The 26,374-nt window shown below is 39.6% G+C and overlaps 5 protein-coding genes across 5 annotated transcripts; all 5 read right to left on the bottom strand.

Annotated features, from left to right (window-relative positions):
* Positions 1-1,770: 1,770 nt before the first annotated feature.
* Positions 1,771-2,718, bottom strand: LOC146746654 (uncharacterized). The gene has a single exon (XM_085498272.1). The coding sequence runs from the start codon at positions 2,716-2,718 to the stop codon at positions 1,771-1,773; it is 948 nt and encodes a 315-aa protein (XP_085354398.1).
* Positions 2,719-2,747: 29 nt separating this feature from the next.
* LOC146746653 (uncharacterized) lies at positions 2,748-5,093 on the bottom strand. The gene has a single exon (XM_085498271.1). The coding sequence runs from the start codon at positions 5,091-5,093 to the stop codon at positions 2,748-2,750; it is 2,346 nt and encodes a 781-aa protein (XP_085354397.1).
* Positions 5,094-11,591: 6,498 nt separating this feature from the next.
* LOC146746652 (uncharacterized) lies at positions 11,592-12,650 on the bottom strand. Its single transcript, XM_085498270.1, has one exon. The coding sequence runs from the start codon at positions 12,648-12,650 to the stop codon at positions 11,592-11,594; it is 1,059 nt and encodes a 352-aa protein (XP_085354396.1).
* A 3,424-nt stretch (positions 12,651-16,074) lies between these two features.
* LOC102807915 (uncharacterized) lies at positions 16,075-17,832 on the bottom strand. Its single transcript, XM_085498269.1, has 2 exons — positions 16,977-17,832; positions 16,075-16,184 (listed from the first exon to the last, which is right to left on the bottom strand). The coding sequence occupies exons 1-2, from the start codon at positions 17,830-17,832 to the stop codon at positions 16,075-16,077; spliced, it is 966 nt and encodes a 321-aa protein (XP_085354395.1).
* A 29-nt stretch (positions 17,833-17,861) lies between these two features.
* On the bottom strand, positions 17,862-20,207 carry LOC146746651 (uncharacterized). Its single transcript, XM_085498267.1, has one exon. It carries the CDS (start codon positions 20,205-20,207, stop codon positions 17,862-17,864), a length of 2,346 nt encoding a protein of 781 aa, XP_085354393.1.
* Positions 20,208-26,374: the final 6,167 nt, after the last annotated feature.

The following is a 26,374-nucleotide window of genomic DNA, read 5'->3' as shown; positions in this document are numbered from 1 at the left end:
AATTGATTCATCCATCAATCGCTCATGATGCGGAACTCGCGACAACAGACGATCATGAGTTTGCCAAAATAAATTTTCAAGATCTTGTAACTTACCTTTGCTCGCCTTTTCAGTGAGCTTAGGTACTCTCTCTGATCTACGTAAACTTAATAAAGACTCAGATTCAGTCTTACCTTTACTATTAGCCTGATCTGTACCAACCAACACTGCCTCTTCTCGCTTACCTTCAATATCAAACGTTGAGGGCGCTGTATCACAATCCATAGTCACGATAACACACGTCAACGTTTTTGTGATTGTCACAAATGAAAATGGAAGGAGTGTGTAAAACTACCTACACTCTTATAAAACATGTCCGTGTCAATAAGCTCAGAGAAAGTCTCACAACCACAAACAGGTAAATCTAAACAATGTGAAAACTACAAGATTAAACTATGCAGACTCATAGTTGTGCAGCAGGGACTATGACAGCAGTAAATACATGTGTGAAAAATTATGCCACTGTGACAAAATTAGGATAAATTATTGGGGAAATTCAATATGTGCACAAATGTAACCGTACATACAGCAACCATTAAAAAGCATGCATACAAATAAATAAAATATCAAATATAAATTCAATCAGTATGGATTATATAGTGTTCGAATTAAATGTTCAGTTTTGCGCACAAAACTGTCAGCTATTGTATGTATGTTCTTTATGGAATGTTCAGGCAATTACCAGCTTTCCAACATCGGTCTTGAATTCATCTGCTCTTGACAACTTCAGCTTAATGTTGACTTGAACAGCAGTAACACACAGCACCAGTGAATAACTACAGTGGGGTTTCCTGGAAAGGCATCAAACGTCTTCAACACAGCTTGGAGACACGCCACAAAGATATGAGTTTTTACTGTATCACCAAGAGCTTTACTTTAAAGTGACAAGTCTACAAGAGTTTCGTATACTGGAGATGTGATTTATTCAAGCAACAGCGCAGGTCTGCTTAACACTATACGGCGAACGATCAGTAGTGTAAAACCAAGCACATTCATGAACATCGTATTCACAATCTTAAGCTCCGTAAAAACTGAAAAATACAGATAAATACAAATAACAATAACGTAGCAACACAATTAAATTTATAGTAACGATATGCTAGGTATGTCGAATAATAGTAACAAATGATCGTTTTTCCGATCTACTCAAAACATCTAAAATACTTGATAACAAGATAAATCTTGAACAAAAAGAAGGCAAAAATAGTGTAAATGCAACGAATACATTATGGGCACATATTTACCTCATTGGCGACCTGTAAAGCCTTGGGATAATCGAAAGTATCCGAAATTCACAGTGACATAACAGAAAACAGCTTTCATGTCTAGTATGTATCAACAAATGGCAAAAAGGCAAATGGATACAATAGGGCAAGCCACTTAGAAAGAACAAATAAGTAATGAGTAAAAGTATTCAAAATACAACACAAGATAATTATTACTATCAATAAAAGACCCCAAACACAACAAGGAGTCTACAAATGCATAAAATTCATGAAACAAAAAGAACTATTTTTTATGCGTAATGGCACACTACCGCGAAGGTGAAGCTATTCGATCTGTTTGTTTCGCGAGGCTCTTCTAACATTCTAAGAAAGAACATTTCAAATCTGCCAATAGAGGGCGGCAGCCACACTCCCACCCAAAATCATTTATGATTTTCTACAACATGTACCAAAAAACTTACGATAACGAGTGTACTCTATACTGCTCCCACCCATGAGGGCTACATCAGGGGTGGTGGTCTTCAGAATTGTTTTCTACAAGTAGAACAAGTTTATGGATAAGTCTCTCTAGAATAGAGCAATTAGTCGTTCTCTTACCTCGTTTGGTTAAGTTTGGGTCACCCATAAGAATCTTGACCCGTCGTACAAGTCCATCTTTGTCATTAATGGTTTCTATTGCCTTTGCTAATCTCCAATGAGATCTAATGGTGTCTGCTTCTTGAAGAAGTACAATGTCACCTACCTGTATGTTTCTTTTCGTCTTTTGCCATTTCTGCCTGGACTGGAGATTTATCAAATACTCCTTTCGCCATCTTGTCCAGAATAAATTGCTTAGGTACTGAACTGTGCGCCATCGTTTACGAGCATATAGATCCTCTTTCACAAAATTACCTGGAGGTGGTGCAACAACATCAGACTTCATTGTCAGGAGCTGATTAGGAGAAAGTGGAGTTGGTCCCATAGGATCATTCAACTGCTCTGTTGTCAAAGGCCGGCTATTGACAATGGCCATAGACTCATATAAGAATGTTCTGAGAGACGAAGTATTCAGCCTGGCTTTAGCTTGCTCAAGGATTCCTGCAAGCATGTTCCTTACTGACCTAATCTGGCGTTCCCAGACACCTCCCATGTGGCTAGAGGCTGGAGAATTGAATATGAAGTCACATTGAACACTCTGCAATGTGTCCTGGATTGTTTCTTTATCTAGTGCCTGCATTTCACGATAAAGCTCATTTTTGGCACCAATGAAGTTAGATCCCCTGTCACATCGTATATGTCTTACAGGACGTCTGATAGCAATGAATGAACATAAGCTATTAATGAATGCATCAGTAGACATTTCTTCTATAGTTTCTATGTGAACAGCACGAAGGGCCAAACAAGTAAAAATTACACCATATCGTTTCACTTTACATCGACGTTCCTTAATGATGAATGGGCCGAAACAATCCATTCCACAGTATGTGAATGGTGGAGCTGGCTCTAAACGATCCTTGGGAAGATCTGCCATTCTTGTGTGTTGGCCTTTCCTCTAAGTTTTCGACACAGGACACATCTGAATATGTATGATGCAACTGCTGAACTACAGTTCAGAATCCAAAATCCACTTGATCTTAGACTATTCACGGTCATTCCTCTGCCTTGGTGAGCCACCTTTTTATGACACCATCCAATAATCATAGACGACACATGATTCTTCTTAGGAAGGATAATGGGATGTTTAACATGGTCAGGCATGGTAGATCTCTTCAATCGTCCACCTACTCTCAGTACTTGTTGATCGTCTAAATAAGGACTTAATGAAATTAGACAGCTGTTTCTTTTCACAGATAATACATCCTTTGAATTGGCATGACGATTTAAGTCTTCTATTTCTTCAGCGAATGCATCTTGTTGTGCCCACTTTATGATGGTCATCACTGCCGTCTGTCTAGCTTCTTGTGGTGAAATAGTAGTCTGCCTAAGCTTCCTGGAAATGTATTGATGAAATACAGCAATTGCAGTTACTGCCTTGGACCAGTCTGAGAAGCACTCCAAATGATGCAGCATTGATGAAGTAACTACGGTAGTAGCCAACACCTTTGCAGTTTTCAGTTCCGGATCATCTTCTTGTAGATCTATGTTCATATTGCCAAAAGATGGTAGTTCTGCATTCCATAATAAGGCTGGACCGGTGAACCAGTTTGACTTCTGCAAGCCTGCCACATCTAGGCCACGGGATGCATGATCTGCAGGGTTTTCTGCACTGGGATTGTAGTGCCACTGCTCAGCTACAGAAGCATCTTTAATTCTTTGTATGCGACTTGCCACATATATATGGAAGCGACGTGCATCATTTCTGATATAACCAAGTACTACCTTTGAGTCTGTCCAGTAGAAATTGTCTATGTTTTCATAGTCTAATTCTTTGTTTAGGAAGTTGCTGACTTTAATAGAAGTAACTGCAGCTTGAAGTTCCAACCTGGGAACCGTCACTGGTTTCAGAGGAGTGACTCTTGCTTTTCCTAAGACAAGGGAGCAATGTATGTTACTATGAACATCAACTAATCTCAGATAGGAACATTGTCCATATCCTGTAAGACTAGCATCTGAAAAATGGTGCAGCTCAACTTTCTTCAAGTCTTCAAAACTTTCTGGTTTGTAGCATCTCCTGAATTTGAGATCAGCCAACTTAGGAATTTCAGAAAGCCATGATTCCCATTTTGTACTAAGATTATCTGGTAGGGGTTCATCCCATTCCATACCCTTCTTGCACATCTCCTGTGAAATACGTTTACCACACAAGACAAATGGTGCAAGAAATCCAAGTGGGTCAAATATCGAAGCCACAGTTGACAGGATACCACGACGTGTAGGGGAATGATTTCTAATGGCTGGTCTGAACTGAAAGGAATCTGATTCTCCACACCATTCAACACCGAGGGCTCTTTCTACTGGTAGGTCACTGGAAGAAAGATCTAAGTCCTTGATGCCTTGTGCTTGCTCTGAGATAGGTATCGATTCCATAGTATCCCTGCTATTGGAAACAAATTTGTGCAGACGAAGATCCCCTTCTGCACAAAGATCACGAACATCTTGAATGAGTTTAACAGCTTTAGACACTGATTCAACACTTTGCAGGCCATCATCTACATATAAATTACTGTTAACGAAGTAGACTACATCACTACCATACTGTTGATTATCTTTAGCTATACGTTTAAGACCATAATTCGCACACCCTGGTGAAGACACTGCACCAAAGGGTTGTACTCTCATCTTGTATACAACTGGGTCAGAATCTATATCGTCATTCTTCCACCAAAGAAATCGAAGAAAATCTCTATCCTGCTCTGCTACTCTGAATCTATGGAACATTCTCTCGATATCACACATGATAGCAATCTTCTCTTTCCGGAAGCGACAAAGAACACCAACAAGAGAATTTATTTGGTCTGGACCTTGCAATAAATGGTCATTTAGGCTTGTTCCTTTGTATCTGGCACTACAGTAAAATACAACACGTATTTTACCAGGTTTTTGGGGGTGGTAGACTCCATGGTGAGGTATGTACCAGACATGTCCGACTTCTTCTTCTTGTTTCTCAACTAATTCTGCATCGCCCGCTGAAATGATGCTCTGCATGAACACTTTATAGTCATTTAAGTACTTAGGATCACTCTTAAATCGACGCCGAAGGTACTGCAAGTGATTCTCTGCCATAATCTTGTTGTCTGGCAATTTAGGTTTATCATGTTTAAACGGGAGTGGCATTGTATAAAGCCCATCATCTCCCTTGTGAATACCATTCTCAATAATCTTCATGAACCGGGAATCTTCCTGAGACATAAACACCTCATCAGTTCTGGTTTCATTAAAATCAGATTCAAGTAATTACACTACATCCAAAGGACTGACAATCTGTTCTTTTGTTGAAGTCTTGAAAGCATAGCAAATCTCTGATGGTGTATACTGCTTTTCATAAGAGTTATGTACATCCCCAGTACCATTAATGCTGAGTACCAAGTTGTCTGGTATTACCTTGGTAAGTATTCTATGTGAAACACAGAAAATATTTTCACTCTCTTCGAGGTGCAATGGCTTGGGGACAATCATAACCGATTAATAGACCTACTTCACAATTCTGTATGGGATGTATCCTATGAGCGATTTGGTGGAGATGAGGCCATTTTTCTGTAATCTCAGGAGTTGGTATATGCGATTTGTTGACTGGAATGTACTCTAACGAGTATGCAGTTGGTAGTGTAACCATTACATCAGAATCAAATCCACAAACACTGAGATTGGGATACTTTCTGCAGGGAATAACACGATCACTTGAAGTCATGGTTGTTAAACGAAGACTAACTGGATCTGACTTTGTTTTGAGCTGCTCTGCAGCATGATTCAATACAAATGTAGTATCAGACTGTGTATCAAGTAGTGCATATACTAACATCTCTTCACTAGGATCTTATTTGCTGGAGATCCATACAGGCACAATCATGGATGAAAGTGATTTGTCACGCTTGCGAACTATGCCATGACAACCAGCATCTTTCACATGTATATTGGTCCTTTCTTTGTAATCTTGATCTATTGTTCTGTTGGGTTCCGTAGTTTCACTGTAAGATGATCTTGGTACTTTGGTTATGTTTATTCTTTCTTCACTATGCAAGCTAGTGGGATGTCTCTTACTGCACTTCTTGCATATACTTCGATTTGGACATTTCCTAGACACATGACCAGAATGCAGACAACCAAAACAATAACCACCCTTTTTGATGAAATCTTGTTTCTCTGACATGGTCTTAGCTGTAAAAGTATAGCATTCTTGAATACTATGTCCACCCTTCTTACAGAAAATACAGGACTGGTCATCTTTTTCTGGCTTTGCTATGGTTGATAGAGTGCGACCTCCAGGCCTGCCGTTTCTGGGCGTGTAGCGTTGAGATGTATCTCTGTCTTTTTGCAGGGTAGATTTCAGAGATTCCACAGAAGTGCACAGGTCACATGCAATTTCCGCTTTCTCCTGCAGGAAAGAAGCAAATGATTTAAATGAGGGGTATATACCTGTGCATTTCTTTGTCTTTGCAACAATACGACTCCATCTGTTTATAAGCCAATCTGGTAGTTTCTGAAGCATTTTTCTATTATCTCGAACATCATTTAACACTTCCATACCTGTTGTGACTCTCATGGCTATGAGACACTACTTTAGAAAGTCAGCAAACCGTCGCAAGGCTTTGGAATCTTTGCCAAAAATCTTTGGCCATGAGTCAATCTTATCTCTGAAGGCCTCGGTCAATGTGAAAGAATTTCCATATCTTTCTTCAAGAGTGGCTTTGGCTTCATCATATGCACTTTCACTTCTAAGTAGAAAGCATCCCTCTACCGCTTCTCTGGCAGAGCCACCTAAGTACCTTTTCAGGTAATGAATCCTCTCAACAGGCGGGATACCACGTGATTCGATTAAAGTAGAAAATGAAGTAATCCAATCTGGATATGCTAATGGGTCTCCTGTGAATACCAACGGTTTTGGTGCTGGTAGTCGACTCAGTGACACTGATGCTTTCAAGCTCTCAGTCAGTGCTCTAAGGTCATTCTGTGCTGTAGTTGTACAATACTCCTGAGATAATACTGGTTGGCATTTGTGTCTATTATTATTTGATTGTTCAACTACAGGGGGGCTATGTGGCTCCATTATCACCATTGGTTTTCCTGTACTATGTGTGTCTACCATTGCTGGTGGCACTAACTTGGGTTCTCTTTTAACTGGAAAATTTTCAAATAAATCTTCCCTTTCATATACAGCTAACTTAGCCTTTTCAATACGAAGCTCTCTTACTACTTTTTGTCTATTGAGCTCTCTTAACCTGCGCTGCATTTCTGCTTCAGCTGCAACCCTTCGCTTACTCTTCTCAAGCTCTAGTACCTTTAACTCCTCCTCTTGAATAGCCTCTTCTTCTTCTTCCAACTCAGCTTGAAGGGCAGCTGCTTTAACAGCGGAAGCCCTGCGTAATGATGATGAATTTGTTTCTTTTGAGTGCTTAGAAGACCGTGAGCAATGCGAAATGACTGATTTAGAACTAGATGACCACAGAGAACCAATGGACACCATACTCGAAATTTCAGCCCGTTTTATTACACGTTGTGCACGAAGAACTGTCTGATCCACATAGGCATTTACTCTATCAATGGCCATCAAAATATCTTTTCGTGGAGTGCTTGACAGATCTCTAATTTGATTATGTATTTTAATAATTTTATTGCGCTCTTCCTCTATCACGTCAATCAGTGTGTTGAGCGATTCAATTGATTCATCCATCAATCGCTCATGATGCGGAACTCGCGACAACAGACGATCATGAGTTTGCCAAAATAAATTTTCAAGATCTTGTAACTTACCTTTGCTCGCCTTCTCAGTGAGCTTAGGTACTCTCTCTGATCTACGTAAACTTAATAAAGACTCAGATTCAGTCTTACCTTTACTATTAGCCTGATCTGTACCAACCAACACTGCCTCTTCTCGCTTACCTTCAATATCAAACGTTGAGGGCGCTGTATCACAATCCATAGTCACGATAACACACGTCAACGTTTTTGTGATTGTCACAAATGAAAATGGAAGGAGTGTGTAAAACTACCTACACTCTTATAAAACATGTCCGTGTCAATAAGCTCAGAGAAAGTCTCACAACCACAAACAGGTAAATCTAAACAATGTGAAAACTACAAGATTAAACTATGCAGACTCATAGTTGTGCAGCAGGGACTATGACAGCAGTAAATACATGTGTGAAAAATTATGCCACTGTGACAAAATTAGGATAAATTATTGGGGAAATTCAATATGTGCACAAATGTAACCGTACATACAGCAACCATTAAAAAGCATGCATACAAATAAATAAAATATCAAATATAAATTCAATCAGTATGGATTATATAGTGTTCGAATTAAATGTTCAGTTTTGCGCACAAAACTGTCAGCTATTGTATGTATGTTCTTTATGGAATGTTCAGGCAATTACCAGCTTTCCAACATCGGTCTTGAATTCATCTGCTCTTGACAACTTCAGCTTAATGTTGACTTGAACAGCAGTAACACACAGCACCAGTGAATAACTACAGTGGGGTTTCCTGGAAAGGCATCAAACGTCTTCAACACAGCTTGGAGACACGCCACAAAGATATGAGTTTTTACTGTATCACCAAGAGCTTTACTTTAAAGTGACAAGTCTACAAGAGTTTCGTATACTGGAGATGTGATTTATTCAAGCAACAGCGCAGGTCTGCTTAACACTATACGGCGAACGATCAGTAGTGTAAAACCAAGCACATTCATGAACATCGTATTCACAATCTTAAGCTCCGTGAAAACTGAAAAATACAGATAAATACAAATAACAATAACGTAGCAACACAATTAAATTTATAGTAACGATATGCTAGGTATGTCGAATAATAGTAACAAATGATCGTTTTTCCGATCTACTCAAAACATCTAAAATACTTGATAACAAGATAAATCTTGAACAAAAAGAAGGCAAAAATAGTGTAAATGCAACGAATACATTATGGGCACATATTTACCTCATTGGCGACCTGTAAAGCCTTGGGATCGATATCCCAAGTGACATTAACAGAAAACAGCTTTCATGTCTAGTATGTATCAACAAATGGCAAAAAGGCAAATGGATACAATAGGGCAAGCCACTTAGAAAGAACAAATAAGTAATGAGTAAAAGTATTCAAAATACAACACAAGATAATTATTACTATCAATAAAAGACCCCAAACACAACAAGGAGTCTACAAATGCATAAAATTCATGAAACAAAAAGAACTATTTTTTATGCGTAATGGCACACTACCGCGAAGGTGAAAGCTATTCGATCTGTTTGTTTCGCGAGGCTCTTCTAACATTCTAAGAAAGAACATTTCAAATCTGCCAATAGAGGGCGGCAGCCACACTCCCACCCAAAATCATTTATGATTTTTCTACAACATGTACCAAAAACTTACGATAACGAGTGTACTCTATACTGCTCCCACCCATGAGGGCTACATCAGGGGTGGTGGTCTTCAGAATTGTTTCTACAAGTAGAACAAGTTTATGGATAAGTCTCTCTAGAATAGAGCAATTAGTCGTTCTCTTACCTCGTTTGGTTAAGTTTGGGTCACCCATAAGAATCTTGACCCGTCGTACAAGTCCATCTTTGTCATTAATGGTTTCTATTGCCTTTGCTAATCTCCAATGAGATCTAATGGTGTCTGCTTCTTGAAGAAGTACAATGTCACCTACCTGTATGTTTCTTTTCGTCTTTTGCCATTTCTGCCTGGACTGGAGATTTATCAAATACTCCTTTCGCCATCTTGTCCAGAATAAATTGCTTAGGTACTGAACTGTGCGCCATCGTTTACGAGCATATAGATCCTCTTTCACAAAATTACCTGGAGGTGGTGCAACAACATCAGACTTCATTGTCAGGAGCTGATTAGGAGAAAGTGGAGTTGGTCCCATAGGATCATTCAACTGCTCTGTTGTCAAAGGCCGCCTATTGACAATGGCCATAGACTCATATAAGAATGTTCTGAGAGACGAAGTATTCAGCCTGGCTTTAGCTTGCTCAAGGATTCCTGCAAGGCATGTTCCTTACTGACCTAATCTGGCGTTCCCAGACCACCTCCCATGTGGCTAGAGGCTGGAGAATTGAATATGAAGTCACATTGAACACTCTGCAATGTGTCCTGGATTGTTTCTTTATCTAGTGCCTGCATTTCACGATAAAGCTCATTTTTGGCACCAATGAAGTTAGATCCCCTGTCACATCGTATATGGTCTTACAGGACGTCTGATAGCAATGAATGAACATAAGCTATTAATGAATGCATCAGTAGACATTTCTTCTATAGTTTCTATGTGAACAGCACGAAGGGCCAAACAAGTAAAAATTACACCATATCGTTTCACTTTACATCGACGTTCCTTAATGATGAATGGGCCGAAAACAATCCATTCCACAGTATGTGAATGGTGGAGCTGGCTCTAAACGATCCTTGGGAAGATCTGCCATTCTTGTGTGTTGGCCTTTCCTCTAAGTTTTCGACACAGGACACATCTGAATATGTATGATGCAACTGCTGAACTACAGTTCAGAATCCAAAATCCACTTGATCTTAGACTATTCACGGTCATTCCTCTGCCTTGGTGAGCCACCTTTTTATGACACCATCCAATAATCATAGACGACACATGATTCTTCTTAGGAAGGATAATGGGATGTTTAACATGGTCAGGCATGGTAGATCTCTTCAATCGTCCACCTACTCTCAGTACTTGTTGATCGTCTAAATAAGGACTTAATGAAATTAGACAGCTGTTTCCTTTTCACAGATAATACATCCTTTGAATTGGCATGACGATTTAAGTCTTCTATTTCTTCAGCGAATGCATCTTGTTGTGCCCACTTTATGATGGTCATCACTGCCGTCTGTCTAGCTTCTTGTGGTGAAATAGTAGTCTGCCTAAGCTTCCTGGGAAATGTATTGATGAAATACAGCAATTGCAGTTACTGCCTTGGACCAGTCTGAGAAGCACTCCAAATGATGCAGCATTGATGAAGTAACTACGGTAGTAGCCAACACCTTTGCAGTTTTCAGTTCCGGATCATCTTCTTGTAGATCTATGTTCATATTGCCAAAAGATGGTAGTTCTGCATTCCATAATAAGGCTGGACCGGGTGAACCAGTTTGACTTCTGCAAGCCTGCCACATCTAGGCCACGGGATGCATGATCTGCAGGGTTTTCTGCACTGGGATTGTAGTGCCACTGCTCAGCTACAGAAGCATCTTTAATTCTTTGTATGCGACTTGCCACATATATATGGAAGCGACGTGCATCATTTCTGATATAACCAAGTACTACCTTTGAGTCTGTCCAGTAGAAATTGTCTATGTTTTCATAGTCTAATTCTTGTTTAGGAAGTTGCTGAACTTTAATAGAAGTAACTGCAGCTTGAAGTTCCAACCTGGGAACCGTCACTGGTTTCAGAGGAGTGACTCTTGCTTTTCCTAAGACAAGGGAGCAATGTATGTTACTATGAACATCAACTAAATCTCAGATAGGAACATTGTCCATATCCTGTAAGACTAGCATCTGAAAAATGGTGCAGCTCAACTTTCTTCAAGTCTTCAAAACTTTCTGGTTTGTAGCATCTCCTGAATTTGAGATCAGCCAACTTAGGAATTTCAGAAAGCCATGATTCCCATTTTGTACTAAGATTATCTGGTAGGGGTTCATCCCATTCCATACCCTTCTTGCACATCTCCTGTGAAATACGTTTACCACCACACAAGACAAATGGTGCAAGAAATCCAAAGTGGGTCAAATATCGAAGCCACAGTTGACAGGATACCACGACGTGTAGGGGAATGATTTCTAATGGCTGGTCTGAACTGAAAGGAATCTGATTCTCCACACCATTCAACACCGAGGGCTCTTTCTACTGGTAGGTCACTGGAAGAAAGATCTAAGTCCTTGATGCCTTGTGCTTGCTCTGAGATAGGTATCGATTCCATAGTATCCCTGCTATTGGAAACAAATTTGTGCAGACGAAGATCCCCTTCTGCACAAAGATCACGAACATCTTGAATGAGTTTAACAGCTTTAGACACTGATTCAACACTTTGCAGGCCATCATCTACATATAAATTACTGTTAACGAAGTAGACTACATCACTACCATACTGTTGATTATCTTTAGCTATACGTTTAAGACCATAATTCGCACACCCTGGTGAAGACACTGCACCAAAGGGTTGTACTCTCATCTTGTATACAACTGGGTCAGAATCTATATCGTCATTCTTCCACCAAAGAAATCGAAGAAAATCTCTATCCTGCTCTGCTACTCTGAATCTATGGAACATTCTCTCGATATCACACATGATAGCAATCTTCTCTTTCCGGAAGCGACAAAGAACACCAACAAGAGAATTTATTTGGTCTGGACCTTGCAATAAATGGTCATTTAGGCTTGTTCCTTTGTATCTGGCACTACAGTAAAATACAACACGTATTTTACCAGGTTTTTGGGGGTGGTAGACTCCATGGTGAGGTATGTACCAGACATGTCCGACTTCTTCTTCTTGTTTCTCAACTAATTCTGCATCGCCCGCTGAAATGATGCTCTGCATGAACACTTTATAGTCATTTAAGTACTTAGGATCACTCTTAAATCGACGCCGAAGGTACTGCAAGTGATTCTCTGCCATAATCTTGTTGTCTGGCAATTTAGGTTTATCATGTTTAAACGGGAGTGGCATTGTATAAAGCCCATCATCTCCCTTGTGAATACCATTCTCAATAATCTTCATGAACCGGGAATCTTCCTGAGACATAAACACCTCATCAGTTCTGGTTTCATTAAAATCAGATTCAAGTAATTACACTACATCCAAAGGACTGACAATCTGTTCTTTTGTTGAAGTCTTGAAAGCATAGCAAATCTCTGATGGTGTATACTGCTTTTCATAAGAGTTATGTACATCCCCAGTACCATTAATGCTGAGTACCAAGTTGTCTGGTATTACCTTGGTAAGTATTCTATGTGAAACACAGAAAATATTTTCACTCTCTTCGAGGTGCAATGGCTTGGGGACAATCATAACCGATTAATAGACCTACTTCACAATTCTGTATGGGATGTATCCTATGAGCGATTTGGTGGAGATGAGGCCATTTTTCTGTAATCTCAGGAGTTGGTATATGCGATTTGTTGACTGGAATGTACTCTAACGAGTATGCAGTTGGTAGTGTAACCATTACATCAGAATCAAATCCACAAACACTGAGATTGGGATACTTTCTGCAGGGAATAACACGATCACTTGAAGTCATGGTTGTTAAACGAAGACTAACTGGATCTGACTTTATTTTGAGCTGCTCTGCAGCATGATTCAATACAAATGTAGTATCAGACTGTGTATCAAGTAGTGCATATACTAACATCTCTTCACTAGGATCTTATTTGCTGGAGATCCATACAGGCACAATCATGGATGAAAGTGATTTGTCACGCTTGCGAACTATGCCATGACAACCAGCATCTTTCACATGTATATTGGTCCTTTCTTTGTAATCTTGATCTATTGTTCTGTTGGGTTCCGTAGTTTCACTGTAAGATGATCTTGGTACTTTGGTTATGTTTATTCTTTCTTCACTATGCAAGCTAGTGGGATGTCTCTTACTGCACTTCTTGCATATACTTCGATTTGGACATTTCCTAGACACATGACCAGAATGCAGACAACCAAAACAATAACCACCCTTTTTGATGAAATCTTGTTTCTCTGACATGGTCTTAGCTGTAAAAGTATAGCATTCTTGAATACTATGTCCACCCTTCTTACAGAAAATACAGGACTGGTCATCTTTTTCTGGCTTTGCTATGGTTGATAGAGTGCGACCTCCAGGCCTGCCGTTTCTGGGCGTGTAGCGTTGAGATGTATCTCTGTCTTTTTGCAGGGTAGATTTCAGAGATTCCACAGAAGTGCACAGGTCACATGCAATTTCCGCTTTCTCCTGCAGGAAAGAAGCAAATGATTTAAATGAGGGGTATATACCTGTGCATTTCTTTGTCTTTGCAACAATACGACTCCATCTGTTTATAAGCCAATCTGGTAGTTTCTGAAGCATTTTTCTATTATCTCGAACATCATTTAACACTTCCATACCTGTTGTGACTCTCATGGCTATGAGACACTACTTTAGAAAGTCAGCAAACCGTCGCAAGGCTTTGGAATCTTTGCCAAAAATCTTTGGCCATGAGTCAATCTTATCTCTGAAGGCCTCGGTCAATGTGAAAGAATTTCCATATCTTTCTTCAAGAGTGGCTTTGGCTTCATCATATGCACTTTCACTTCTAAGTAGAAAGCATCCCTCTACCGCTTCTCTGGCAGAGCCACCTAAGTACCTTTTCAGGTAATGAATCCTCTCAACAGGCGGGATACCACGTGATTCGATTAAAGTAGAAAATGAAGTAATCCAATCTGGATATGCTAATGGGTCTCCTGTGAATACCAACGGTTTTGGTGCTGGTAGTCGACTCAGTGACACTGATGCTTTCAAGCTCTCAGTCAGTGCTCTAAGGTCATTCTGTGCTGTAGTTGTACAATACTCCTGAGATAATACTGGTTGGCATTTGTGTCTATTATTATTTGATTGTTCAACTACAGGGGGGCTATGTGGCTCCATTATCACCATTGGTTTTCCTGTACTATGTGTGTCTACCATTGCTGGTGGCACTAACTTGGGTTCTCTTTTAACTGGAAAATTTTCAAATAAATCTTCCCTTTCATATACAGCTAACTTAGCCTTTTCAATACGAAGCTCTCTTACTACTTTTTGTCTATTGAGCTCTCTTAACCTGCGCTGCATTTCTGCTTCAGCTGCAACCCTTCGCTTACTCTTCTCAAGCTCTAGTACCTTTAACTCCTCCTCTTGAATAGCCTCTTCTTCTTCTTCCAACTCAGCTTGAAGGGCAGCTGCTTTAACAGCGGAAGCCCTGCGTAATGATGATGAATTTGTTTCTTTTGAGTGCTTAGAAGACCGTGAGCAATGCGAAATGACTGATTTAGAACTAGATGACCACAGAGAACCAATGGACACCATACTCGAAATTTCAGCCCGTTTTATTACACGTTGTGCACGAAGAACTGTCTGATCCACATAGGCATTTACTCTATCAATGGCCATCAAAATATCTTTTCGTGGAGTGCTTGACAGATCTCTAATTTGATTATGTATTTTAATAATTTTATTGCGCTCTTCCTCTATCACGTCAATCAGTGTGTTGAGCGATTCAATTGATTCATCCATCAATCGCTCATGATGCGGAACTCGCGACAACAGACGATCATGAGTTTGCCAAAATAAATTTTCAAGATCTTGTAACTTACCTTTGCTCGCCTTCTCAGTGAGCTTAGGTACTCTCTCTGATCTACGTAAACTTAATAAAGACTCAGATTCAGTCTTACCTTTACTATTAGCCTGATCTGTACCAACCAACACTGCCTCTTCTCGCTTACCTTCAATATCAAACGTTGAGGGCGCTGTATCACAATCCATAGTCACGATAACACACGTCAACGTTTTTGTGATTGTCACAAATGAAAATGGAAGGAGTGTGTAAAACTACCTACACTCTTATAAAACATGTCCGTGTCAATAAGCTCAGAGAAAGTCTCACAACCACAAACAGGTAAATCTAAACAATGTGAAAACTACAAGATTAAACTATGCAGACTCATAGTTGTGCAGCAGGGACTATGACAGCAGTAAATACATGTGTGAAAAATTATGCCACTGTGACAAAATTAGGATAAATTATTGGGGAAATTCAATATGTGCACAAATGTAACCGTACATACAGCAACCATTAAAAAGCATGCATACAAATAAATAAAATATCAAATATAAATTCAATCAGTATGGATTATATAGTGTTCGAATTAAATGTTCAGTTTTGCGCACAAAACTGTCAGCTATTGTATGTATGTTCTTTATGGAATGTTCAGGCAATTACCAGCTTTCCAACATCGGTCTTGAATTCATCTGCTCTTGACAACTTCAGCTTAATGTTGACTTGAACAGCAGTAACACACAGCACCAGTGAATAACTACAGTGGGGTTTCCTGGAAAGGCATCAAACGTCTTCAACACAGCTTGGAGACACGCCACAAAGATATGAGTTTTTACTGTATCACCAAGAGCTTTACTTTAAAGTGACAAGTCTACAAGAGTTTCGTATACTGGAGATGTGATTTATTCAAGCAACAGCGCAGGTCTGCTTAACACTATACGGCGAACGATCAGTAGTGTAAAACCAAGCACATTCATGAACATCGTATTCACAATCTTAAGCTCCGTAAAAACTGAAAAATACAGATAAATACAAATAACAATAACGTAGCAACACAATTAAATTTATAGTAACGATATGCTAGGTATGTCGAATAATAGTAACAAATGATCGTTTTTCCGATCTACTCAAAACATCTAAAATACTTGATAACAAGATAAATCTTGAACAAAAAGAAGGCAAAAATAGTGTAAATGCAACGAATACATTATGGGCACATATTTACCTCATTGGCGACCTGTAAAGCCTTGGGATAATCGAAAGTATCCGAAATTCACAGTGACATAACAGAAAACAGCTTTCATGTCTAGTATGTATCAACAAATGGCAAAAAGGCAAATGGATACAATAGGGCAAGCCACTTAGAAAGAACAAATAAGTAATGAGTAAAAGTATTCAAAATACAACACAAGATAATTATTACTATCAATAAAAGACCCCAAACACAACAAGGAGTCTACAAATGCATAAAATTCATGAAACAAAAAGAACTATTTTTTATGCGTAATGGCACACTACCGCGAAGGTGAAGCTATTCGATCTGTTTGTTTCGCGAGGCTCTTCTAACATTCTAAGAAAGAACATTTCAAATCTGCCAATAGAGGGCGGCAGCCACACTCCCACCCAAAATCATTTATGATTTTCTACAACATGTACCAAAAAACTTACGATAACGAGTGTACTCTATACTGCTCCCACCCATGAGGGCTACATCAGGGGTGGTGGTCTTCAGAATTGTTTTCTACAAGTAGAACAAGTTTATGGATAAGTCTCTCTAGAATAGAGCAATTAGTCGTTCTCTTACCTCGTTTGGTTAAGTTTGGGTCACCCATAAGAATCTTGACCCGTCGTACAAGTCCATCTTTGTCATTAATGGTTTCTATTGCCTTTGCTAATCTCCAATGAGATCTAATGGTGTCTGCTTCTTGAAGAAGTACAATGTCACCTACCTGTATGTTTCTTTTCGTCTTTTGCCATTTCTGCCTGGACTGGAGATTTATCAAATACTCCTTTCGCCATCTTGTCCAGAATAAATTGCTTAGGTACTGAACTGTGCGCCATCGTTTACGAGCATATAGATCCTCTTTCACAAAATTACCTGGAGGTGGTGCAACAACATCAGACTTCATTGTCAGGAGCTGATTAGGAGAAAGTGGAGTTGGTCCCATAGGATCATTCAACTGCTCTGTTGTCAAAGGCCGGCTATTGACAATGGCCATAGACTCATATAAGAATGTTCTGAGAGACGAAGTATTCAGCCTGGCTTTAGCTTGCTCAAGGATTCCTGCAAGCATGTTCCTTACTGACCTAATCTGGCGTTCCCAGACACCTCCCATGTGGCTAGAGGCTGGAGAATTGAATATGAAGTCACATTGAACACTCTGCAATGTGTCCTGGATTGTTTCTTTATCTAGTGCCTGCATTTCACGATAAAGCTCATTTTTGGCACCAATGAAGTTAGATCCCCTGTCACATCGTATATGTCTTACAGGACGTCTGATAGCAATGAATGAACATAAGCTATTAATGAATGCATCAGTAGACATTTCTTCTATAGTTTCTATGTGAACAGCACGAAGGGCCAAACAAGTAAAAATTACACCATATCGTTTCACTTTACATCGACGTTCCTTAATGATGAATGGGCCGAAACAATCCATTCCACAGTATGTGAATGGTGGAGCTGGCTCTAAACGATCCTTGGGAAGATCTGCCATTCTTGTGTGTTGGCCTTTCCTCTAAGTTTTCGACACAGGACACATCTGAATATGTATGATGCAACTGCTGAACTACAGTTCAGAATCCAAAATCCACTTGATCTTAGACTATTCACGGTCATTCCTCTGCCTTGGTGAGCCACCTTTTTATGACACCATCCAATAATCATAGACGACACATGATTCTTCTTAGGAAGGATAATGGGATGTTTAACATGGTCAGGCATGGTAGATCTCTTCAATCGTCCACCTACTCTCAGTACTTGTTGATCGTCTAAATAAGGACTTAATGAAATTAGACAGCTGTTTCTTTTCACAGATAATACATCCTTTGAATTGGCATGACGATTTAAGTCTTCTATTTCTTCAGCGAATGCATCTTGTTGTGCCCACTTTATGATGGTCATCACTGCCGTCTGTCTAGCTTCTTGTGGTGAAATAGTAGTCTGCCTAAGCTTCCTGGAAATGTATTGATGAAATACAGCAATTGCAGTTACTGCCTTGGACCAGTCTGAGAAGCACTCCAAATGATGCAGCATTGATGAAGTAACTACGGTAGTAGCCAACACCTTTGCAGTTTTCAGTTCCGGATCATCTTCTTGTAGATCTATGTTCATATTGCCAAAAGATGGTAGTTCTGCATTCCATAATAAGGCTGGACCGGTGAACCAGTTTGACTTCTGCAAGCCTGCCACATCTAGGCCACGGGATGCATGATCTGCAGGGTTTTCTGCACTGGGATTGTAGTGCCACTGCTCAGCTACAGAAGCATCTTTAATTCTTTGTATGCGACTTGCCACATATATATGGAAGCGACGTGCATCATTTCTGATATAACCAAGTACTACCTTTGAGTCTGTCCAGTAGAAATTGTCTATGTTTTCATAGTCTAATTCTTTGTTTAGGAAGTTGCTGACTTTAATAGAAGTAACTGCAGCTTGAAGTTCCAACCTGGGAACCGTCACTGGTTTCAGAGGAGTGACTCTTGCTTTTCCTAAGACAAGGGAGCAATGTATGTTACTATGAACATCAACTAATCTCAGATAGGAACATTGTCCATATCCTGTAAGACTAGCATCTGAAAAATGGTGCAGCTCAACTTTCTTCAAGTCTTCAAAACTTTCTGGTTTGTAGCATCTCCTGAATTTGAGATCAGCCAACTTAGGAATTTCAGAAAGCCATGATTCCCATTTTGTACTAAGATTATCTGGTAGGGGTTCATCCCATTCCATACCCTTCTTGCACATCTCCTGTGAAATACGTTTACCACACAAGACAAATGGTGCAAGAAATCCAAGTGGGTCAAATATCGAAGCCACAGTTGACAGGATACCACGACGTGTAGGGGAATGATTTCTAATGGCTGGTCTGAACTGAAAGGAATCTGATTCTCCACACCATTCAACACTGAGGGCTCTTTCTACTGGTAGGTCACTGGAAGAAAGATCTAAGTCCTTGATGCCTTGTGCTTGCTCTGAGATAGGTATCGATTCCATAGTATCCCTGCTATTGGAAACAAATTTGTGCAGACGAAGATCCCCTTCTGCACAAAGATCACGAACATCTTGAATGAGTTTAACAGCTTTAGACACTGATTCAACACTTTGCAGGCCATCATCTACATATAAATTACTGTTAACGAAGTAGACTACATCACTACCATACTGTTGATTATCTTTAGCTATACGTTTAAGACCATAATTCGCACACCCTGGTGAAGACACTGCACCAAAGGGTTGTACTCTCATCTTGTATACAACTGGGTCAGAATCTATATCGTCATTCTTCCACCAAAGAAATCGAAGAAAATCTCTATCCTGCTCTGCTACTCTGAATCTATGGAACATTCTCTCGATATCACACATGATAGCAATCTTCTCTTTCCGGAAGCGACAAAGAACACCAACAAGAGAATTTATTTGGTCTGGACCTTGCAATAAATGGTCATTTAGGCTTGTTCCTTTGTATCTGGCACTACAGTAAAATACAACACGTATTTTACCAGGTTTTTGGGGGTGGTAGACTCCATGGTGAGGTATGTACCAGACATGTCCGACTTCTTCTTCTTGTTTCTCAACTAATTCTGCATCGCCCGCTGAAATGATGCTCTGCATGAACACTTTATAGTCATTTAAGTACTTAGGATCACTCTTAAATCGACGCCGAAGGTACTGCAAGTGATTCTCTGCCATAATCTTGTTGTCTGGCAATTTAGGTTTATCATGTTTAAACGGGAGTGGCATTGTATAAAGCCCATCATCTCCCTTGTGAATACCATTCTCAATAATCTTCATGAACCGGGAATCTTCCTGAGACATAAACACCTCATCAGTTCTGGTTTCATTAAAATCAGATTCAAGTAATTACACTACATCCAAAGGACTGACAATCTGTTCTTTTGTTGAAGTCTTGAAAGCATAGCAAATCTCTGATGGTGTATACTGCTTTTCATAAGAGTTATGTACATCCCCAGTACCATTAATGCTGAGTACCAAGTTGTCTGGTATTACCTTGGTAAGTATTCTATGTGAAACACAGAAAATATTTTCACTCTCTTCGAGGTGCAATGGCTTGGGGACAATCATAACCGATTAATAGACCTACTTCACAATTCTGTATGGGATGTATCCTATGAGCGATTTGGTGGAGATGAGGCCATTTTTCTGTAATCTCAGGAGTTGGTATATGCGATTTGTTGACTGGAATGTACTCTAACGAGTATGCAGTTGGTAGTGTAACCATTACATCAGAATCAAATCCACAAACACTGAGATTGGGATACTTTCTGCAGGGAATAACACGATCACTTGAAGTCATGGTTGTTAAACGAAGACTAACTGGATCTGACTTTGTTTTGAGCTGCTCTGCAGCATGATTCAATACAAATGTAGTATCAGACTGTGTATCAAGTAGTGCATATACTAACATCTCTTCACTAGGATCTTATTTGCTGGAGATCCATACAGGCACAATCATGGATGAAAGTGATTTGTCACGCTTGCGAACTATGCCATGACAACCAGCATCTTTCACATGTATATTGGTCCTTTCTTTGTAATCTTGATCTATTGTTCTGTTGGGTTCCGTGGTTTCACTGTAAGATGATCTTGGTACTTTGGTTATGTTTATTCTTTCTTCACTATGCAAGCTAGTGGGATGTCTCTTACTGCACTTCTTGCATATACTTCGATTTGGACATTTCCTAGACACATGACCAGAATGCAGACAACCAAAACAATAACCACCCTTTTTGATGAAATCTTGTTTCTCTGACATGGTCTTAGCTGTAAAAGTATAGCATTCTTGAATACTATGTCCACCCTTCTTACAGAAAATACAGGACTGGTCATCTTTTTCTGGCTTTGCTATGGTTGATAGAGTGCGACCTCCAGGCCTGCCGTTTCTGGGCGTGTAGCGTTGAGATGTATCTCTGTCTTTTTGCAGGGTAGATTTCAGAGATTCCACAGAAGTGCACAGGTCACATGCAATTTCCGCTTTCTCCTGCAGGAAAGAAGCAAATGATTTAAATGAGGGGTATATACCTGTGCATTTCTTTGTCTTTGCAACAATACGACTCCATCTGTTTATAAGCCAATCTGGTAGTTTCTGAAGCATTTTTCTATTATCTCGAACATCATTTAACACTTCCATACCTGTTGTGACTCTCATGGCTATGAGACACTACTTTAGAAAGTCAGCAAACCGTCGCAAGGCTTTGGAATCTTTGCCAAAAATCGTTGGCCATGAGTCAATCTTATCTCTGAAGGCCTCGGTCAATGTGAAAGAATTTCCATATCTTTCTTCAAGAGTGGCTTTGGCTTCATCATATGCACTTTCACTTCTAAGTAGAAAGCATCCCTCTACCGCTTCTCTGGCAGAGCCACCTAAGTACCTTTTCAGGTAATGAATCCTCTCAACAGGCGGGATACCACGTGATTCGATTAAAGTAGAAAATGAAGTAATCCAATCTGGATATGCTAATGGGTCTCCTGTGAATACCAACGGTTTTGGTGCTGGTAGTCGACTCAGTGACACTGATGCTTTCAAGCTCTCAGTCAGTGCTCTAAGGTCATTCTGTGCTGTAGTTGTACAATACTCCTGAGATAATACTGGTTGGCATTTGTGTCTATTATTATTTGATTGTTCAACTACAGGGGGGCTATGTGGCTCCATTATCACCATTGGTTTTCCTGTACTATGTGTGTCTACCATTGCTGGTGGCACTAACTTGGGTTCTCTTTTAACTGGAAAATTTTCAAATAAATCTTCCCTTTCATATACAGCTAACTTAGCCTTTTCAATACGAAGCTCTCTTACTACTTTTTGTCTATTGAGCTCTCTTAACCTGCGCTGCATTTCTGCTTCAGCTGCAACCCTTCGCTTACTCTTCTCAAGCTCTAGTACCTTTAACTCCTCCTCTTGAATAGCCTCTTCTTCTTCTTCCAACTCAGCTTGAAGGGCAGCTGCTTTAACAGCGGAAGCCCTGCGTAATGATGATGAATTTGTTTCTTTTGAGTGCTTAGAAGACCGTGAGCAATGCGAAATGACTGATTTAGAACTAGATGACCACAGAGAACCAATGGACACCATACTCGAAATTTCAGCCCGTTTTATTACACGTTGTGCACGAAGAACTGTCTGATCCACATAGGCATTTACTCTATCAATGGCCATCAAAATATCTTTTCGTGGAGTGCTTGACAGATCTCTAATTTGATTATGTATTTTAATAATTTTATTGCGCTCTTCCTCTATCACGTCAATCAGTGTGTTGAGCGATTCAATTGATTCATCCATCAATCGCTCATGATGCGGAACTCGCGACAACAGACGATCATGAGTTTGCCAAAATAAATTTTCAAGATCTTGTAACTTACCTTTGCTCGCCTTCTCAGTGAGCTTAGGTACTCTCTCTGATCTACGTAAACTTAATAAAGACTCAGATTCAGTCTTACCTTTACTATTAGCCTGATCTGTACCAACCAACACTGCCTCTTCTCGCTTACCTTCAATATCAAACGTTGAGGGCGCTGTATCACAATCCATAGTCACGATAACACACGTCAACGTTTTTGTGATTGTCACAAATGAAAATGGAAGGAGTGTGTAAAACTACCTACACTCTTATAAAACATGTCCGTGTCAATAAGCTCAGAGAAAGTCTCACAACCACAAACAGGTAAATCTAAACAATGTGAAAACTACAAGATTAAACTATGCAGACTCATAGTTGTGCAGCAGGGACTATGACAGCAGTAAATACATGTGTGAAAAATTATGCCACTGTGACAAAATTAGGATAAATTATTGGGGAAATTCAATATGTGCACAAATGTAACCGTACATACAGCAACCATTAAAAAGCATGCATACAAATAAATAAAATATCAAATATAAATTCAATCAGTATGGATTATATAGTGTTCGAATTAAATGTTCAGTTTTGCGCACAAAACTGTCAGCTATTGTATGTATGTTCTTTATGGAATGTTCAGGCAATTACCAGCTTTCCAACATCGGTCTTGAATTCATCTGCTCTTGACAACTTCAGCTTAATGTTGACTTGAACAGCAGTAACACACAGCACCAGTGAATAACTACAGTGGGGTTTCCTGGAAAGGCATCAAACGTCTTCAACACAGCTTGGAGACACGCCACAAAGATATGAGTTTTTACTGTATCACCAAGAGCTTTACTTTAAAGTGACAAGTCTACAAGAGTTTCGTATACTGGAGATGTGATTTATTCAAGCAACAGCGCAGGTCTGCTTAACACTATACGGCGAACGATCAGTAGTGTAAAACCAAGCACATTCATGAACATCGTATTCACAATCTTAAGCTCCGTAAAAACTGAAAAATACAGATAAATACAAATAACAATAACGTAGCAACACAATTAAATTTATAGTAACGATATGCTAGGTATGTCGAATAATAGTAACAAATGATCGTTTTTCCGATCTACTCAAAACATCTAAAATACTTGATAACAAGATAAATCTTGAACAAAAAGAAGGCAAAAATAGTGTAAATGCAACGAATACATTATGGGCACATATTTACCTCATTGGCGACCTGTAAAGCCTTGGGATAATCGAAAGTATCCGAAATTCACAGTGACATAACAGAAAACAGCTTTCATGTCTAGTATGTATCAACAAATGGCAAAAAGGCAAATGGATACAATAGGGCAAGCCACTTAGAAAGATCAAATAAGTAATGAGTAAAAGTAATCAAAATACAACACAAAATAATTAATACTATTCTTTATGGACTGGCTTTTGCGGCCCGAGGTCGTGCGGCGGAAGCGCCCGAGCTTGCGAGGGCGCGTAAGCCGTACGATCGAGGGCAGCAAAAGCCGTATCAAGTCCATAAAGGTTTTATCATATACCTTATATGAAAAAAAAAGTCTTTAGTTATGTTATTTTTCGCTCGTCTGGCCCAAAAGAAAACCTATTCGATTTCACCCGGGTTTCGATACGGGCCTTTTTACTGGTGCGGATTTATACGGAGGATTCTAAATGACGCAAACGCGTCAACATCTCTCACACGACCGGTACCACATGACGTCAGTGACAGGGATCTATAGACAAACGAATGTCACCAAGTATATCCACAAATTACGTTTTAATGAAACAGCAAATGGACATAAATTTATAACAATATTTTAAAGGTAATAAATACGAACTCATTATAAACTTGCTTTCTTAAGAATGGACACTACAGTCCAGCTAAGTTGGTCATTTACTGACCGTCCGACAACGGACGATTTCTTGGAGCTGATGTTGTAGCCACAGGTAAAGACGGGTAAAGACACGTTAATTTCTCAGTTGTTCAAAACCGTAGTCGGTGAACGAGAAACAATTGCTTGACAAGAAGCAGTTTGGTTTACAGTTCCAGATTCTGGCGTAACCAACAATATCTGAAATGCGCCGACGCTCTTCCGTTGAGAGACAGTATCGCCAGACGGTCAGCTGGCATCGGTGTAGCTGCGGTTCCGTAGCTCTTTGGTGCGACCTACAATCGAATCCCGCGACACCGATGCCAGCTGAATGTGAGTATCGTAGTGCTGTAAACTTGACACGTTTTTGTGACCAGTTATATTTATGATTGGTTGTGGTGGAATGTCGGCTTTCGTCAGGGTAATAATGAGTCCAACTGGTGTTTTCGATATATTTTCCATCCACAGAATAATATCGTCAGCCATTATCGAAGCACAGACGCAAATTACGCGCGTTGTTTATAAACAGAAAGTAGTTCCAGGAAATAGACGCGTTTACCAAATATGGTAAACGGGGCCCGGGCGTGATATGGAAAATTATAGCACGGCTCGCGCATCGGGATTCCCATTGCGTTACGAGGCCGGGCAATACGAGGTATATGATAATATCAATAAAAGACCCCAAACACAACAAGGAGTCTACAAATGCATAAAATTCATGAAACAAAAAAAAAAACTATTTTTTATGCGTATTGGCACACTACCGCGAAGGTGAAGCTATTCGATCTGTTTGTTTCCCGAGGCTCTTCTAACATTCTAAGAAAGAACATTTCAAATCTGCCAATAGAGGGCGGCAGCCACAATAACATTCACACTTCGTACACACCCAACAACAGATAAACTAGTTATACTGGTAAAGTAACGCCCGCTCTGATAATGCCTTGGATCCATGGCTATCACAGAAACGGCAACAGTATAGTATCCCAGCAGTAAATGAGTTATGAGTTACAGTTACAGTTCCACTCAGTTTACAGATTATGAGCCACCTGTTGCATATAATGAGAGAAGTACAAGTAAGAACAAGTGATCATTTGTCATGTACTTCACTCAGGATTTCTACTGGCAATTTTAGATTTCTATATTAAAGGGAGATGCAGGACATTGTGCAGCGCGCTTTAAATCTTTTGTAAATTAAGAAAGAATGCGTACCACACCGTCCATATCGCATGGGACTCATCACAGATGATCCGTCATGACTCAGACTAGTAATATTACTAGTCTGAGGTCTTGAAAACCACCGCATTTTAAAATTGATAGTATGTGCTTCAGCTTTGCTACTCTGTCTGCACAGTGATACTCAAATAAAATCATCTAAATGTTATTGAAACAAACATTCTTGATTTTTTTATTCATTCGGAAAGAAAACACCGGTTTTCTGCACCAAATAAAAATGTTTATCCGAACTAAAAAGATTGAAGATATGTGTAAATTTTATCTTAATTACTAAGGAATGCTAGCGGTCGGCCGGGAATAGCTGACATACACATGCGCACATCAGTGCGTGAGTGTTTAATTTTAATTATCATACCTGAGTGTGGGAGGTCCCAATCTGACTCAGTTTTGTATAGTATTGGCTCTGAAGCGGCTGACTGTGTTTGAAGTCTTAAAAGAAGAAAAATGTGGACATGTTGCTATAGGTAAAATATTACAATCAGTCTGAATACTAAAATTTTTGAAGATGTACTTTTGATAATATCTACTA

The sequence above is a fragment of the Saccoglossus kowalevskii genome, chromosome 4, assembly GCF_978046115.1.
Source record: "Saccoglossus kowalevskii chromosome 4, keSacKowa6.1, whole genome shotgun sequence".
In the NCBI taxonomy this organism is placed as follows: Eukaryota; Metazoa; Hemichordata; class Enteropneusta; family Harrimaniidae; genus Saccoglossus; species Saccoglossus kowalevskii.
The sequence above is the reverse complement of the archived record's forward strand: the minus strand, read 5'-3'. Positions and strand labels throughout refer to the sequence as shown.